The sequence below is a fragment of the Eptesicus fuscus genome, chromosome 4, assembly GCF_027574615.1.
Source record: "Eptesicus fuscus isolate TK198812 chromosome 4, DD_ASM_mEF_20220401, whole genome shotgun sequence".
Classification (NCBI taxonomy): domain Eukaryota; kingdom Metazoa; phylum Chordata; class Mammalia; order Chiroptera; family Vespertilionidae; genus Eptesicus; species Eptesicus fuscus.
Window position 1 is genome coordinate 71,152,104 of NC_072476.1, and position 16,861 is coordinate 71,168,964.

The following is a 16,861-nucleotide window of genomic DNA, read 5'->3' on the forward strand; positions in this document are numbered from 1 at the left end:
AAGGAACGGCAGGAGAACGGGAAGGAAATATACGGTTTTCGGCGGTCATGTGGCTATTTAGCCAAGATATGAGTTTTATATTATTTTTGTTAATTTTATAATGTTAAACTTTAATAATAACAAATAATTGTTGAGAACTGATTAGCGAGAACTGCTTATCAAAGTTCGCATTGTTGATCAGTTGTTAGAATTCGACCATCATTGTTTGGACTTAATGAACAATGGCATTTTTTGGGATTGGCAACGACGAAAACATTTTGTAACTGTCTCTCAGAGGATACACATAGTACTCCGGGCTAGTAAGCTAGTTAAACAAGTGATGTCATTACAAATCAGCTATTCAGATAATTTAGGTAAGTAATTTATTTATTTATTTCATAAGTACATAAATTTTCTTGAATTTAGCAGACAGTACTCGTATTATTTATATTTTATAGTGGCAGCAAAAAGTCTAGCGCCGGCCTTGAAAGTGACACTTACCACTTATGTTACGGCAAATTCAGAGGAAAAATAATACAAGTTAGTATTGTTATTATTTAGAAAGAAATATAGGATTAAAATAATTTTTAAAATATAGTTACTTTATAACAATCAAATTAATTTAATTTATAAACTAACAATAAAATATGTTCATGTAATTATGTACCTACTTATTGTGTTTGAAAGCAATATGTATATAATAATTTATAATATAATTTTAAATTATTTTTTTTAGATTTTTAACATAATGAGTAAGAAAAGAGGATGCAAATTCAACGATGATCTAAGAAGTGAATTTCCTTTTATTAAAAAAACCAAAAGCGATTACAATATAGACCAAATTTTTAATCAAGAACCCCCCCACACCCCTCTGGCCCGAAACCGGTTTGGCTCAGTGGATAGAGCATCGGCCTGCGGACTCAAGGGTCCCAGGTTCGATTCTGGTCAAGGGCATGTACCTTAGTTGCGGGCACTTCCCCAGTAGGAGGTGTGCAAGAGGCAGCTGATCGATGTTTCTCTCTCATCGATGTTTCTAACTCTCTATCCCTCTCTCTTCCTCTCTGTAAAAAATCAATAAAATATATTTAAAAAAAAAAAGACCCCCCCCCCCCCCCGGTTAATGGTGTCCCGCTTTACCAATGTTAAAAATCTGGTCACCTTAAGTTTGGCTCAAATAAACTCGTAAAAATTCTTTATAGGTTTGAATGTTTTTACGTTAACAGTACTATTGTCCTTATCATCATCTTCAAGTTCTGACTATTTAAATCCCTTGAGTTCTTTCTTTTTTTAACATTTATCTTTATTGTTGAAAGTATTACAGATGTCCCCTCTTTCCCCTCCCATTGACCCCCTGTACCCCACTCCTGTCCCCTCCCCAGGCCTTCCCCACACTATTGTCTGTCCAGGGGCTGTGCATATCTATAACAATCTATAATAATAAAAGCATAATATAGTAATTAGACCAGACATCCTTCTGGACGTCCTTCCGGATAACCTTCCAGATGACCTTCTGGACGAAGCTGCTGCCGTGGGGGCTGAGGCAGAGGCCTGCGGCCGCTGTGGTGGTGGGGGCAGAGCCCCTTGCATGAATTTCGTGCATCAGGCCTCTAGTCTATCTATATATATAAAAACCTAAGTGACCAAACAACCAGTCGACTGGTCGCTCTGACACACACTGACCACCACGGGGAAGACGCTCAAAGCAGGATCTGCCCTCTGGTTGTCAGTGCGCTCCCACAGCCAACCTCCTGTGGCCCCTCCCCCCAGCCAACCTCCTGTGGCCCCTCCCCCCAGCCAACCTCCTGTGGCTCCTCCCCCCAGCCAACCTCCTGCGGCCCCCATTGGCTCCGATTGCTGGCCAGGCCGAGAGACCCCACCCATGCACAAATTCATGTGCACTGGGCATGTAGTCATATAAGTTCATTGGTTAATCTTCCTCTACCCCCTTTCCTCTGAAATATGGCAGTCTGTTGCATACTGAGTTCTAATAACTCCAGTTTTGATAGCAAATCTATTTTGTTAATTCTGCCTAACTGGTTGAAATTTATGGTCATTAGATTTAGTTCTGGAGATGTTAACATACTTGCCATGCTGTTTACGGGTGTGGGCAAAAGTAGGTCTACAGTTGTTCATATGGAAAAAGACATGCAGATTATGATTATTACAATAGCTTTATTAACTCTGTATTTCGTTTACAACTATAAACTTCTTTTTGCCCACCCCTGTATGTAAATTGAATCCTACTTTATTTTATTTACAAAGGGCACATAAAATATTAGCCAATTTCAATGTTTTATTGATGTTTCACTTAAGTAACTGTCTTTTGTTCCAAGTTGTCTATTAAGAGAAAAAACTGTGTAGTGGTATCCAGTGCCTTCCTGGCTGGGAGTTGTTTTTGTCTTCACATGAATAAGATTTCTAGTTTTACAAAGGGTTGATTACTCAAGTAGGCCTCCTATAATTTAATTTTTTAAGTACAATTAAAATCAAAAAAGATTTTATCCATTAAACAACAACAAAAAATGATGAAATACTGCCTGTAAGCAGAGTGTTCCTTTCCAACAGATTGTAAAGGTGTTCCATTGTATTTGCTTAGCTTGCTTTATTCTTGGAGGAGAGTCAGTTCTGACCTACAAATTATCGTAACAAATATTCAGTCAAAAAGATTTTCATCCCTTAACATAAGATATTTTATTTTAAGATCACTGACTTGGTGAAATCGAGGAGGAAATCTGGAAATTTGAAATCTTGCCATTATTTAAAACATTATTTTTTAAAAACTTAGAATTTAGAACTACATAGTAGAACTAAATGATCAAAACAAAAAAGCAGACAGATGGTTGGTTGACATGTTCTTCTTTTATTGGATCAAAAGTTAAAGTGCTCATGGTATGACAAATGTATTATAGTGAAATAATTTGACTATTGCAGTTGTGTATATAAATGAACTGCTGACAAAAACAAATTGCCTGCAGTCCAAATTCAAAATTTAAAGTGAAGAGCCCAAAGTAGAATAATCAGGAAGAAATGATTTTCATATATTTCATATTACTATGAATAACATTTGCTGGTTTATGTACTTAGGGAAGACTTATTTAGCATATCAACTGGAAAGAATTCATAGATTTACACAAGTGAACAATTTATGGTCAATGTCTGCTTATTGATGGGCTGTTTATTTGTATTTCTGATAGGAATAGACCTAATTGGAAGGCCAGTGTCTTTAATCCTTCAGCTGAGTGAGTTAGCATGGCAGCTGGACAAGGGAGAGACTCATGAATAAGCCTGGTTCCAAAATTATGGATTGGCAGAGCTATGTATCACCCAACTTTACTCTAGGAATGGGTTTTCTCGACATTTCTTAAAGCTTAGGTTAAAAATGTGGTCGTGAAGGATGAGGGGGAAATCAGTACTATGAGGGCAGAGAAGTAAGTAGAAGGTGAGGGGACCATATTATGTAGGGCCTGGTAAGAACTTGGGATTTTACTTCCAGTGAGAAGACAATCAGTACTATGAGGGCAGAGAAGTAAGTAGAAGGTGAGGGGACCATATTATGTAGGGCCTGGTAAGAACTTGGGATTTTACTTCCAGTGAGAAGACAAGCCATGGGAGGGTTTTGAGCAGAATGGGTATTAAGTCAGTCATTAACTATTAAGTGCCTGTTGTGTGCCAGATATATTTCCTGCTTCAAAGAGGTTATAGTCCGGGGTACTTGGGACCTGTTTGTTTATTTTTTGTGTTTTTTTCCCCCCCAACTTTAAAAAACTATAGAAGTAATTTATCAGTTCAACAAATTCGAGTGCCATCTGTATGCTAGGCGCTGTTCTTGATGCTAGGGACTAAGAAGTGGACAAAATGCCTGCTCTCATGGAGCATACATTCTAGTGGAGGGGAGATAGGCAATAAACAAATCAATATATAGTTGGTCATTTGATGACGAGGAGTACTATGGAGGAAAATAGAACAGAGAAATAGGATAGAGAGAGTGGAGGTTGGGTTGAGTTTGAAAAAGCAGGGTCAGAAAAAGATCCTTGAGAATTTGTTAATAGAGCACATGCCTGAAGGAGGTGAGAGAGTAACATGCAGATGTCTGGGGAGGAGTGTTCAGTAAGAAGAATTCAAGAGTATTCAAAAGTGCTCAGGCTCTGAGGCAGGATAATTTCTGGCCTGTGTGAGGGTCAACAAAGAGGCCAGTATAGCTGGGGTAGAGTGAGTGAAGAGGAGGGGGAAGTTAGTAGATGAGAATGTCAGAGACGTAAGGGGCCAGATTGACTTGGACTTTGTAAGTCATTTAAGGACTTTGATTTTACCCTGAGTGAAAACGGAAGCCATTGGAGGGTTTGGAGCACAGGAATGAAATGATCCAATTTACTTTTTAAATGGATCACTTTGCCTTCTGAACTCGAAGATCTGAGGCAAGGAGATCTGCAAAGAGTCTATTGTAATCCAGGGAAGAGAAGATGATGACTAAATTAGATTGGTGGTAGTAGAGATAAGTGGTTGAAAATACAGTATTTTGAAGGTAGAGCCAATAAAATTTGCTGATGGTTTGGATGTGGTATGTGAGAGAAAAAGATATCAAGGATGGCCACCGGACTTTTGCCTAAACAGCTGGAGGTTTGCAATTGCTATCAACTAAAATGGAAGAGATTGTGTGAAGAGGAATTTAAAGAGGGGAGGGGATGAAGAGCCTGAGCATGTTAACTTGAGATGCCTATTAGGTATTCAAGTGGAGATATTAAATAGGCAGTTGTATACATAAATCTGGAACTTAGGGGAGGAGTCAGGTTATAGATACAAGTTTGGGAGTCATCAGGTAATAGATGGTATTAAATATCATGGACTGAATGAGACACCAAGGGAGTGAGTGTAAAAAGAGATGAGCATTCCTGGAGTAATTGTGTCAAGTAGTATGAATAGGGTCAAGTACTAGAAGGATGATTACTAACAAATGAGTTTTGAATTTGTGTATGTGGAGGACTTTGTGCCCTGACTAGGAATCGAACCCTGACCTTCTGGCTCATAGGTTGACACTCAACCACTGAGCCACACCAGCCAGGCTGAACATTTTTTAAAGAGAAAATGTGTTTAAGTGCCTGGAAGTAGGAGTCAGAGATAGTTTCTATTTACACACACGCACGCACGCACGCATGCACAACCTTCTATTCTGGTGCCTAGTACATTACGTAAATGATTTTGGATGATAGTGTCCACAAATGATTATTTTCCCTTAGCATTCTTAGTATTTTAAAACTGTTTTCATTAATGTAGTAAAAATGATAAAACTTTTCAATATAGTTTAGTCAATAGTATGTGTATTATCTATTTCAAAAATTTAAAACCAGGTGAAATAAGTTAATCTTTTTAAACTGGCTACTTTTTAGATGACAATAGTTTTTCAATAGATGGCAACATTTTAAATAACTATATAAGCTTCAGTTATTTACACTTTTAGATTCTATTCATGTCAAGTAGGAATTTGTATGACCCTTTTTCTCTTTCTAGGCCTAGATAGCCTTCATCAGGACACTTGGCAGGACTATGTGACTTTTTTCCTTAGTTGCAGTAGAAAACACGTTAACATTAAATTTGCCTTCGTAATCATTTTTAAGTGTATGATTTTGTAGTATTAAGTATATTTAGTGTTGTGTGACGTATCTCAAGACTTTTTAATCTTGCAACACTGCTATGTGACTTTAAAAACAGAATTTTTTCCTGAGACTTTTCTCTTTTTTTCCATATTTATTTGTGTCCTGAGATTTTTCAAATGCTTCAGGGACAGAGCTTTTCTGAGGTAGAGATTGCATATTGGTTTCCTCAATTCCCTACACAGAAGGCTGATCCAAACTCATCAGATGGAAAACTTGTCTTCTGTGGCCTTAGAAAGTTTTTATTATTTATTTTTGAAGAACCTAAAAATTAATCTAGCTTTGAGTTGGCATATCTTATTAACACAGTTTAGAAAACTTATATTTATTCTACTATAGTTTATGAATTTCTTGGAGGAAAACCTAATGCTAATACTCAGACTTGATGCACACAGTAACTCTTTGGCATGTCTGTGTTTATGCCCATCTGTTACTGTGGCACCATGCCCATTATTACAGTGGCATGCCAATAGCAGTGAGGTATGTGAGCCAACAAAGATGAATTGTTTGGATGGTATACACTATTCTGTAATACTAATTAATTTTGAGCTGATGAATCTACATGAGATAATGTTAACCAAATACAGTCAAAGTAATGTCAGTGAAAATAAAATTTATTTTGACTTAGACGGAAGTGTATCACAGATGTTTTAGATTACTATTGAGGATAGTTAGAATTAGTGTATATTATGATTCCAGTGATCAGTTTTCTTTTCATAAAAATTTTGAATTTAAGAGAAAAAACAGTTTTCTTGTAGCAGATTATAGATTAGGGAGGAAGTATGGCACTGTAGATTATGGATTTATACTTATAAGGTATTACTTTACAGTTCTTGAAATGTGTTCATATATGCTCAACTTTATAGTAGAAATTGGCAACAATGTGATAAATGTGAAAAATGTTGGTTTCAAAACAAGACAAGTTTAATTCCTTGTCATTTTCTAGTTCTGGTGGTATACTTAAAAGTTATATGAATTAAGAATTTCTTATATGTTGTGTAATCTTTTACTTCTATGTTGCCGTTATAATTTCTAGGCTTCAGTTCCTTATCTATTAAATGGGAATAATAGCCACACATGCTTCATAGAGACTTTGTGATGCTAAAATTAGATAGTATTATCCTATATAATAAAGGGTAATATGCAAATTGACCCTAATGGTGGAACGACCAGTCGCTATGACGTGCACTGGCCACCAGGGGGAAGACGCTCAACGCAGGAGCCCCTGGTGGTCAGTTCACTCCCACGAGGAGCTCCGCTCAGCCACAAGCTGGGCTGATGGCTGTGAGTGCAGTGGTGGTGGCTGGAGCCTTTCCCGCCTCCTCCGCAGCACTAAGAATGTCCAACTGTGGCTTAGGCCTGCAGTCGGACATCCCCCGAGGGCTCCTGGGCTGCCAGAGGGATGTCTGACTGCCAGCTTAGGCCCGATCCCACGGTGAGTGGGCCTAAGCTGGCAGGTGGACATCCCCTGAGGGGTCCTGGACTGCGAGAGGGTGCAGGCTGGGCTGAGGGACCCCCCCGCCGAGTGCACGAATTTTCATGTACCGGGCCTCTAGTAAGTTCTATAAAGTAGTACTACAATCGGTTAAATAAGTTAATTACATATTATTAATGCGTTAGTGGCAAATTAATCCATGATATAGAAGGGATGTAACTCACATGACCAAAACCCCAGAGTTTGCTACAATGAACAAGTTCGTACGTATCTTTCCAGAAAATGTTTTAAAAACCAAATGATAATATATATAAAAACCTCAATGTATGTTGCTTTTCCCTTAATATATCTTGGAGGCCTTTCCATGTTATCATATGAAGCTATTTCAATCTGTTTCATCACTATATAATATTTCCTAGTACTCTTTCATTGGTTCTGTTTTTGAGGGGTATTTGATAGATACCAATTTTTGTTGAGTATAAGCAATACTGAAACATAAATTTTTGCATAATTGTGTGAAAGTATCTATTTGTAGGAAAAAATCCTAGACATAGAGTTGTAGATCAAAGGTTATTACATTTTAAATTATGATACATATTGCTAAATTACCTTCCAAATGGGTTGCAACATCAGTAAAGTCTGTTTTCATTATACTTTTGCCAATACTGGATACCATCAAATTTCATAATATTTGCCAGTCTTATAGTGTAAAATGTTATTACACTGAATCTTATAATTGTGAGTGCATTAAGTCTTCTCCCTCATATGTATTGGTTTATTCTTTCACTGAAATACTTTTAAATGTCCTTTGTTCATTTCCCTATTGGATCAGCTCTTATTGATTAGTTAAGGCTCTTTGTATTTTAAGAAAATGGCCACTTCTGTCAGATGAATCCCAAATTCATTTTATTTTTGTGTTAGTTTATGTCATTTTTAATGCAGAAGTTTAACAAGTTTCTTTGCTTATAATTTTCAGTTTTTTATTGCTTCTGAGATTCCTTCATACTTCCTTCCCCTAAATTCTCACTTAGGAAGTAAGTTTTAAGAAGTCAGGGACCCTACTACTTAGAACAATTCTTGACACATAGTGGATATTGAATAAATTAATGTGCTAGGCCCAGTGATAATTGCATTTCTCATTGTCTTCATAACAACTTATTTGAAGTAGATACTAACCTTTAGATTACTAAGGGTTGAAGTGATGATAGCAATTGTAGACTCTTTAATTTTGTGAACAGTATAGGAGGAAAAGTTCATACATATTTACTTGGATAACTTGTGGTTCCTCCTTTTAGAGGGTTAATGGATGATTAGGTAGCTGGATTTTCCTGTTTTACTCACTCTTTTATTTATTTAGGGAATACTTTGTGCCAAAAACTATACAAGGTTCTGAGTATCATACAAGATGGCACTAACTGAACTGCAAGTTACTAAGCCTTCATGTTGTGCACATAAAACTTACTATGGAGGCCAACCCCTTCAACTGCATAGCAGATAGGAAAGAGCAAATTTTGACTCCTATTACCAGCCTTTTTTTTCCTATATACCTGTTCATGTGTACAATGCAGCACTTGGGGTAGGAACATCTTTTATTTGAGTGGTTCTCAAAGCATGAAGAGGTATAGCTGCCCATGTTATAGAATTTTTGGCAGGGCTTGAAAAAGTTCCAGCTCTCCCCATCTTAATGATTTTGATGCATCCTTTTGAAATGTACCTTTGATTGGAAATTGCTATTCCTTATCACTGGTGAAGGGCCTTTTAAAATTTTCAGTCCATCATGGATAGATACTTCAGTAAACTACAACAAACAATAAATTACTAGGAAAGTGAAATAAAAAAATATGCAAAATATAAGCCTCAATTTTTCTTAGACTCAAAAGGTATAAAATTACATTGTTGAATTGCTCTGTCAGATTTCTCACTGTGCTTGCTCTCAGTTTCTATACATAACTCCTCATGGATTAGTAACAAACATTTGTGGGTTGGTAATGGTTCTTGGACCAGACTTTCTTGGATCAAACTTTGAGTGGTACTGATATGGTTTACAGGAGTGGAAGTTTGTAAAGAGCTATTACAGATTTTTTAAAAAGAGGTAATTTATATTATCTAAAAGTCCCACCACTACTTAAGTTCTTATATATAACTGGTAAATTTTGCTTTTCAATTATAGTTGTTGCTTTATCCTGGTGCTGAAATAAAGTGGCTTCTTGGTGATAATAAGATTTTCTTTATCAATACAGTTATATATTTTCCTCTGTTCTTTGAAACTATAAAAACAGGCATATTTTGAACATGAAAGAAAGGTTATACCACTAAGTACCACAAGGTGTCACTTATGTAAAAATAAAGTTTGTATCCTAGTACTCAAAGCTGAAAAGCCAAATAGGTAAATGAAGAACTAGGCCAATAAAATAATACATTATTTGAAACAGGTATTGGTTTTCAGCAGAGGCAATGAAAATATTGCCAGTTCAGCATTAATTTGAATCAACTCTTGATGTTTATCAGAAAGAATTTTTAAATTTCTAAGTTAATGCAGTCATACATGTTAATAGGCCATATTTGAATCCACGTACAAAGGAGGTAGAACTAAATGACTCAGTACGAGTAAACATATTTTAAGGGTAAGATAGGTGTTACGGTGTTAAGTTTTCTAAATCTTTCCTGTTTTGGTGTTAAGCAAAGAGGAATTTGGGAAGAAATATGTAATTTATATCAGAATTTTCAATGGGTCTTTATGACACATCTGTGAAAAATTGTTTAGTATATCCGGTTGAGACAGTACCTAGGATTTTTCTTGTCTCTTTTCTCTGAACCTCAAAGTTACTGCTCTGCCTGTGTTGACACAAAAGATATTTATATTTGTTGTTGAAGATTGTCTTTTCTATTAAACATTAACAGCGAAACCATTGGCTATCATATTGGGTTCCTGTTCTTTTATTTTTAGTTTAAGGGGGCTCTGGCATCTCAAGCCCAAGAAGAATAAACCAAGTTTCCATTAGGCTATGAATAAGATATACCTGGGTTTAGAGGTTGGGACTTCCTAGAAATGAACACTTCATTATTCATTGTTCACTTCTCTCTCCAGGTAACACTGGTAGAGCAGAATGGTGAAAAACTGTTGGGGAAAACAAAAGGGGGTCAGGAAGAAGAAAATGAATTTTCATTCTTTCTTGATATACATAGTATGATCCCATTTTCTTTCTATTCAGTTCCTATCTAATTACTTTAGTTTTTTTTTCTTAACCCCAGTAAAGTTTTTTAGGTTTCTTTTAGGTTTTTCATTTATAAAAAGTATGCATGATTATTAAGTTACCTGTACAATGTGAGGAAGTCTGAGAAGTTTTAAGAAAGGATTCTAAATTCATTACAGTGAACATTTATTGTATTTTAATATTTGGTAGTTGTATGTCCTCAGATATAGTTTTTACATATTGCTGTCTCTACTATTTACATACTTTTAGCTGTATTTTAATGAGAGAAAAGTCAGTCTTGTAATTATTAATTTTTGTGTCCCACTAGTGGTCACCATTGCATTTAATTTTATGAGTTGCTTGGGAAGGAAGAGTAATTTCTTTTTTCATGATGAATTTCATTGCCTCTATTGTTTTTGGGAAAAAATCTTCTTAGCTTTCATTTTTTTATTTTTTTATTGCAATGACAGAACTAAACATCTATACACATGTGAAAAAACACAGTAAAACTTTTCAATAATAACTTTATGGAGGTATAATTTGCATGTAACAATTATCCACCTAAAGATTATAATTAGATCTTTTGACATAAAAGATCTTAATCATACATTTGTAAAATCACCATCACAGTTAAGAAGATACAGAATATTTCCATCATCTTATGAACTGGGAAATTTTCTTATGTCCTTTTGCTGTCCATTTCTTCCTCTACCCTATAGCACCAGGATATCACTGGTCTGCTTTCTGTCAGTACAGATTAGTTTCATTTTCTAGAATTTTAAGTGAGTAAGTTATGCTCTTTTGCATCTTTCTTCTTTCACTCAGCATAATGATTTTGAGAATTCATCTTGTTGCATGTATCAGTAGTTAATTCTTTTTCATTGCTGGGTAGTATTCCAATGTATGGCTAAGTCACATTTTACTAATGCACATTTAGATTTTTTAAAGTTTTTTACTATTATGGATAAAGCTGCTATGATTATTCATGTAAGTCATTATGTGGAAATACATGTGTATTTCTCTGGGGAGTGGAATTACTGGGTCACATGGTAGGTTTATGCTTAAATTTGTAAGAAACTCCCAGTTTTTCAAAGTTTTGAAAAAGGCTTTCTTTTACATCCTCACCAAAAGTGTGTGAGTTGTAGTTGTTCCATAGCCTTGGCCACATTTGTTATTGTCAGTCTCTAGTGGGTGTGTAATGGTATTTAATTTGCATTTCCTTGAGAACTAATGATCTTAAGTATTTTTTGATGTGCTTATTGGCATTTCTAATCTTTTGTGAAATGTCTGTTTAACTCTTTTGACCTTTTTTTTTTTTTTTTGATTGGCCTATTGGTCTTGCTATAAGTGAGTTATTATATAACCTTTAAAAACGTAAACTTTTGATTTTGAGATAATTATGTAATTACTTCATATTGCAGTTACAAGAAATAATACAGAGAGATTCTGTGTACCCAGTACCCAGTTTTGTTCAATGGTAAACTGTAGTACAGTATCACAACCAGGATGTTGACATTGATATAATCTACCAACTTGTTCAGATCTCCCCAGTTTTACTTGTACTGTGTGTGTGTGTGTGTGTGTGTGTGTGTGTGTGTGTGTATGTGTGTGAGAGAGAGAGAGAGAGAGGGAGACAGAAAGAGAGAGAGAGAATGTTCTATTCCATTTTATCATGTAGGTTCATGTAACCATGATGACAATAAAGTTACTGACAGTCCCATTACCACAGGGCTCTTGTGTTGTCCTTTTATATCCTTCCTTCCCTTTCTTGAGCTTAACCTTTAGTAACCATTAATTTTTCCCCATTTCCATAATTTTATTTCAAGAATCCTATATAATAAAGAGCTACTATGCAAATGGTCATCACGCCCTCATGCCATCACGCCATAACGGCTCAGACACTCAACACTGGGGAGAGAGGAATGGGGACCAGCCAGGCGCAAATGAGCTTGTGAGAGAGGAATGGGGACCAGCCAGGCTGCGGCTCGGGAGAGAGACAAGCCACCTGCCCCGTGGTCCTGGGTGCCAGTGGCTGCGCCTGTGCCTGCAGCCTGGGAGAGGGACAAGCCACACACCCCGTGGATTTGGGCACCAGCGGCTGCATCTGCGCCTGCGGCCCGGCCTGGGAGAGGGACAAGCCACCTGCCCTGCAGTCCTGGGTGCCAGTGGCTGGGGTTTCGGCCTGGGAGAGGGACAAGCCACCCTCCCTGTGGTCCCGGGCGCCTGCGGCCCAGGTGAAGCCGCCTGCTCACGGTCCCCTATGGCTGTGGCTGGCCTGGGAGAAGCCGGCCCGAGTCCTGGGTGCCCGCCGCCGGCCAGAGGGAGGGAAGCCCGGGTCCTGGGTGCCTGCAACTAGCTGGAGGAGGGAATCCTGGGTCCAGGGTACGGGGCGAGGCAGAGGCAGTTAGGGACCATCGGACAGGCAGGCAGAGGTGGTTAGGGGCGATCAGGCAGGTAAGCAGGTGAGTGGTTAGGAGCCAGTGGTCCCGGATTGCAAGAGGCAGTTGGAGATCCCCTGAGGAATCCCGGATTGGAGAGGGTGCAGGCCAGGCTGAGGGACCCCACCCCCCATGCACGAATTTCCTGCACCGGGCCTCTAGTTCTATATAATAAAAGGCTAATAAGCAAATCAACCGAACGGCGGAATGACCGGTCATCGCACTAACCACCAGGGTGCAGACACTCAACGCAGGAGCTGCCCCCTGGTGGTCAGTGCACTCACACGGGGAGCACTGCTCAGCCAGAAGCCGGGCTCATCATGGCTGGCGAGCACAGCGGCAGTGGCTGGAGCCTCTCCCGCCTCCACAGCAGCACTAAGGATGTCCGACTGACGGCTTAGGCCCACTTCGCCTAAGCTGTCAGTCGGAAATCCCCTGAGGGCTCCCGGACTGCGAGAGGACACAGGCCGGGCTGAGGCCCTTCTCGCCTCCTCCAGTGCACAGATTTTGTGCACCAGGCCTCTAGTATTATATAAATGGAATAATGCAGTATGTTAGGATTAACTTTTCTCACTTAGCATATTTATCTGGAGATTAATCAGAGTTGTCTTATGTATCTAGTTGAGATGTTAAAATTGCCTTTACTTAATTCTTTGAATTAGTGAGTGTCATTTGGCATTTCCCTTCATATTTATATTCTTCTTTTGGGGGGAAAGTTGGGGGATGGTATAAATGACACGAAGCTTTTCTTTCATTAGTACTCTTTCTTGAGATATTCTGAAGGAAGTTTTAACTTTTTGGCTTATTAAAATATTTTAATGCTGAGTCAAGGATTTTTCTTATTTTTTAAATGATTATACAGAAGAAATTTTGGAATGAGAGAATATGTGTTTACATTGATATTTTGCCCAGAAATGAGATACAGTTTTATTTTTTTGTTTAATTGGTGGGCTTTATGGCACCATAACACTTGATATTATTTTGTGTAGATTTAAGATGAGAAATATATATCTAATTCAGATATATATAAAAGCCTAAATGACCAAATGATTTAACGACTGGTTGACTGGTCACTACGACACACACTGACCACCACGGGCAGATGCTCAATGCAGGAGCTGCCCCCTGGTGGTCAGTGTGCTCCCACAGCCAACCTCCTGCGGCCCCTCCCCCTGGCTGGCCAACCTCCCGTGGCTCCTCCCCCTGGCCGGCCAACCTCCCATGGCCCCAATCGGCCCTGATTGCTGGTCTGGCCAAGGGACCCACCTATGCACGAATTCGTGCACTGGGCCTCTAGTTATAAATAAGAATGCCCTAACTTAACATTGCCCATCATATTTCTAATTCTTATGAAAATGATTTATTTTAAAGCTATGTTTTGTGAAAATCTAAATTTGGAATTATTTTTTCTTTTATATAGGAATGAAGATCTAAAGCAAATGTTGGAGAGCAACAAAGATTCTGCTAAATTGGATGCTATGAAACGGATTGTTGGGGTAGGTAAACTAGATAATTTTAATTTTTGGAAAATGACGTACTAATTATATTAAATATACATATTAAATAATATGATGAATATCAAATTGAACATGCCATTTGCTTTTCAATATTAACTTAAAATTACCTGTCTAAAATGTTTTGGAAGAAATATTGAAGTGTTGAAATTCAGAAATTTGAGTTCTAATTTTATCTTTTCTGTGTTTTGATTTCCCTACCTCTTTATATCAAGATCTTTCTCCTATGAGATAAAAAGAACTGATCATTTTGCAGACAAGTAGATTATATACAACAATATTTTGACTTCCTACAAAGAGGGATACTAATTATGAATAATTTAAAAGAAGTTTCAGCCCTTATATTTCACTTTTATTCTTCAGATGATTGCAAAAGGGAAAAATGCATCTGAACTGTTTCCTGCTGTTGTGAAGAATGTGGCCAGTAAAAATATTGAGGTACTGTTTTGGTTCATAATTTTCATGATTTTCTTTTTAGGAAAAGAATAATATGCTTTCACTTACTTAATATGCACCATAAGATATTTAAGTATCACTAGATTTTTGCTGATTCTGAGGAAGGTATGTTTACTTAGTAGGAAGTAGTAATATCTGTATAAAATTCAAAATGCCAGCACACATGCCTCCTATTTGTGCATTGTTAGCAACTGTGAGCATCAAGGAATATACCTGGTCCTCCTTTTGAGTCTGGGAAGTTTGGGAGAAGGAACAGTCTCCACTAAAGAATATTTTCAAGGACCTGGTGGCATTGGGGAAGATGTTTTAGGTGGACATAATGGAGTATAACAGGTAGAAATTAAGGATATAGAAAGTTTTTTCCCCTTATAATCAAGTATTATTAATATCCTTAAAGTTATATCTCTTTGTTTTGTTTATGTATTCAGTAGGTATTTAGTCTGGGGTATACAGTGTACATCTTTAACTTATTACAGTTTACCACTAGGTACAATATACATCTTTAAGTTACCACAATCTATTTTCAGATGACATTATACACTACTCTTCCCCCTCCCTGCCCCTGTGGATGCCTGAAACCACAGATAGCACCAAATCCTATTTACACTGTATTTTTTTCTGTACATACATACCTATGTTAAAGTTTAATTAGGCACAGTAAGAGATTAACTGCATTATTAATCCTAATATATAAAAACCCAGGGTCCGTAACATCCAAAACGACTGAAGGCTCGACTGGACTGCCTGCCGCTGCAGGCGTTGTGATCCAGCACTGACTGCCGTGGGGGCGCAGATCAGGCCTGAAGAGGGGCCTGGAGAGAGAAGCAGGGTCTGATCCGTAGCCTCCATGGCAGCTGTTGATCAGCCCTTGCCTCTCTCTTTCTCTTGGGCCTGGCCAGCAGCCATGCCTCTCTTTCTCTTGGGCCTCCACTGGGGCTGCTGATCAGCCCTGCCTCTCTGATCAGGCCCATTGATAGGCCCAGAGACGCTGACTGGCATAGAAACCAACCAATCAGAACCGAATCTGGGTGAAGTGTGAGGAGCCAATGGGTGCCTAGGAGGCAGAGCTTTTGATGCTGACTGGCATAGAAACCGACGAATCAGAGCCAAATCTGGGTGAAGTGTGAGGAGCCAATGGCTGCCTAGGAGGCGTAGCTTTTGATGCTGACTGTCATAGAAACCGACCAATCAGAACCTATTCTGGGTGAAGTGCAAGGAGCCAATGGCTGCCTAGGAGGCAGAGCTTTTAACACTGACTGGCATAGAAACCAGCCAATCAGAACCTAATCTGGGTGAACTGCGAAGGTAGAACCTAAGGTGGGGGATGAGGAGGGGTTTTAAGGGCAACAGCTGTTTGGTGTAAGATGTAAGAAAGCGGTTCAATTTTTTAATGACCAGTTTGGCAGTATAGTGCATATGGCTGGCTATCAGTCCAGATATAGGGATTATGTATTTTTGTCTGCCAAGAGCATCTCCTCCTGATGAAAAGGGCCCCCTCCCCCCATTTAAGCAATCCTATCCTATATAACCTGTCTATACTATGCTAATTAGACCAGATCGACCGTCCATCTTCTGGACATCCGACTTTTGGACAAAGCCATGGTGGTGGGGGCCAAGGCAGAGGCCATTAGGGGCAATCAGGCCTGCAGGAGAGGGCAGTTAGGGGCGATCAGGCCAGCAGGGGAGAGCAGTTGGGGGCGAGATCAGGCCGGCAAGGGAGGGCAGTTAGGGGTGATTAGGCAGGCAGAGGCAGTTGGGGGCGAGATCAGGCCAGCTGGGGAGAGTAGTTGGGGGCGAGATTAGGCCAGCAGGAGAGGACAGTTAGGGGCGATCAGGCAGGCAGGCAGAGGCAGTTAGGGGCAATCAGGCAGGCAGGCAGAGGCAGTTAGGGGTGATCAGGAAGGTGAGCGGTTAGGAGCCAGTGATCCCAGATTGCGAGAGGGATGTTGACTGCCAGTTTAGACATCCCCCAAGGGGTCCCCGATTGGAGAGGGTGCAGGCTGGGCTGAGGGACACCACCCCCTCCCCCGTGCACAAATTTCATGCACTGGGCCACTAGTAGTACATATAATAGAACAATGATAACAATATACTGTAATAAAAGTTAAGTGAATGGCTTTGGGGTTATTATTAAGTGAAATAAGGATTACTTGAACACAAGCACTGTTATTGATACTTTAACAGTCAGTCTGGTAAC

At 38.9% G+C, this 16,861-nt stretch overlaps 1 protein-coding gene across 4 annotated transcripts in view; it reads left to right on the forward strand.

Annotated features, from left to right (window-relative positions):
• The window catches only part of AP3B1 (adaptor related protein complex 3 subunit beta 1), a 186,939-nt gene that overhangs the window by 8,044 nt on the left and 162,034 nt on the right, over positions 1-16,861 (forward strand). For all 4 annotated transcript variants that reach the window (XM_054715136.1, XM_028139688.2, XM_008161965.3 and 1 more), the window contains exons 2-3: positions 14,115-14,190; positions 14,572-14,646. In XM_054715136.1, coding sequence (XP_054571111.1) covers positions 14,115-14,190; positions 14,572-14,646 — 151 coding nt within the window. The remainder of the gene's footprint in view (positions 1-14,114; positions 14,191-14,571; positions 14,647-16,861) is intronic.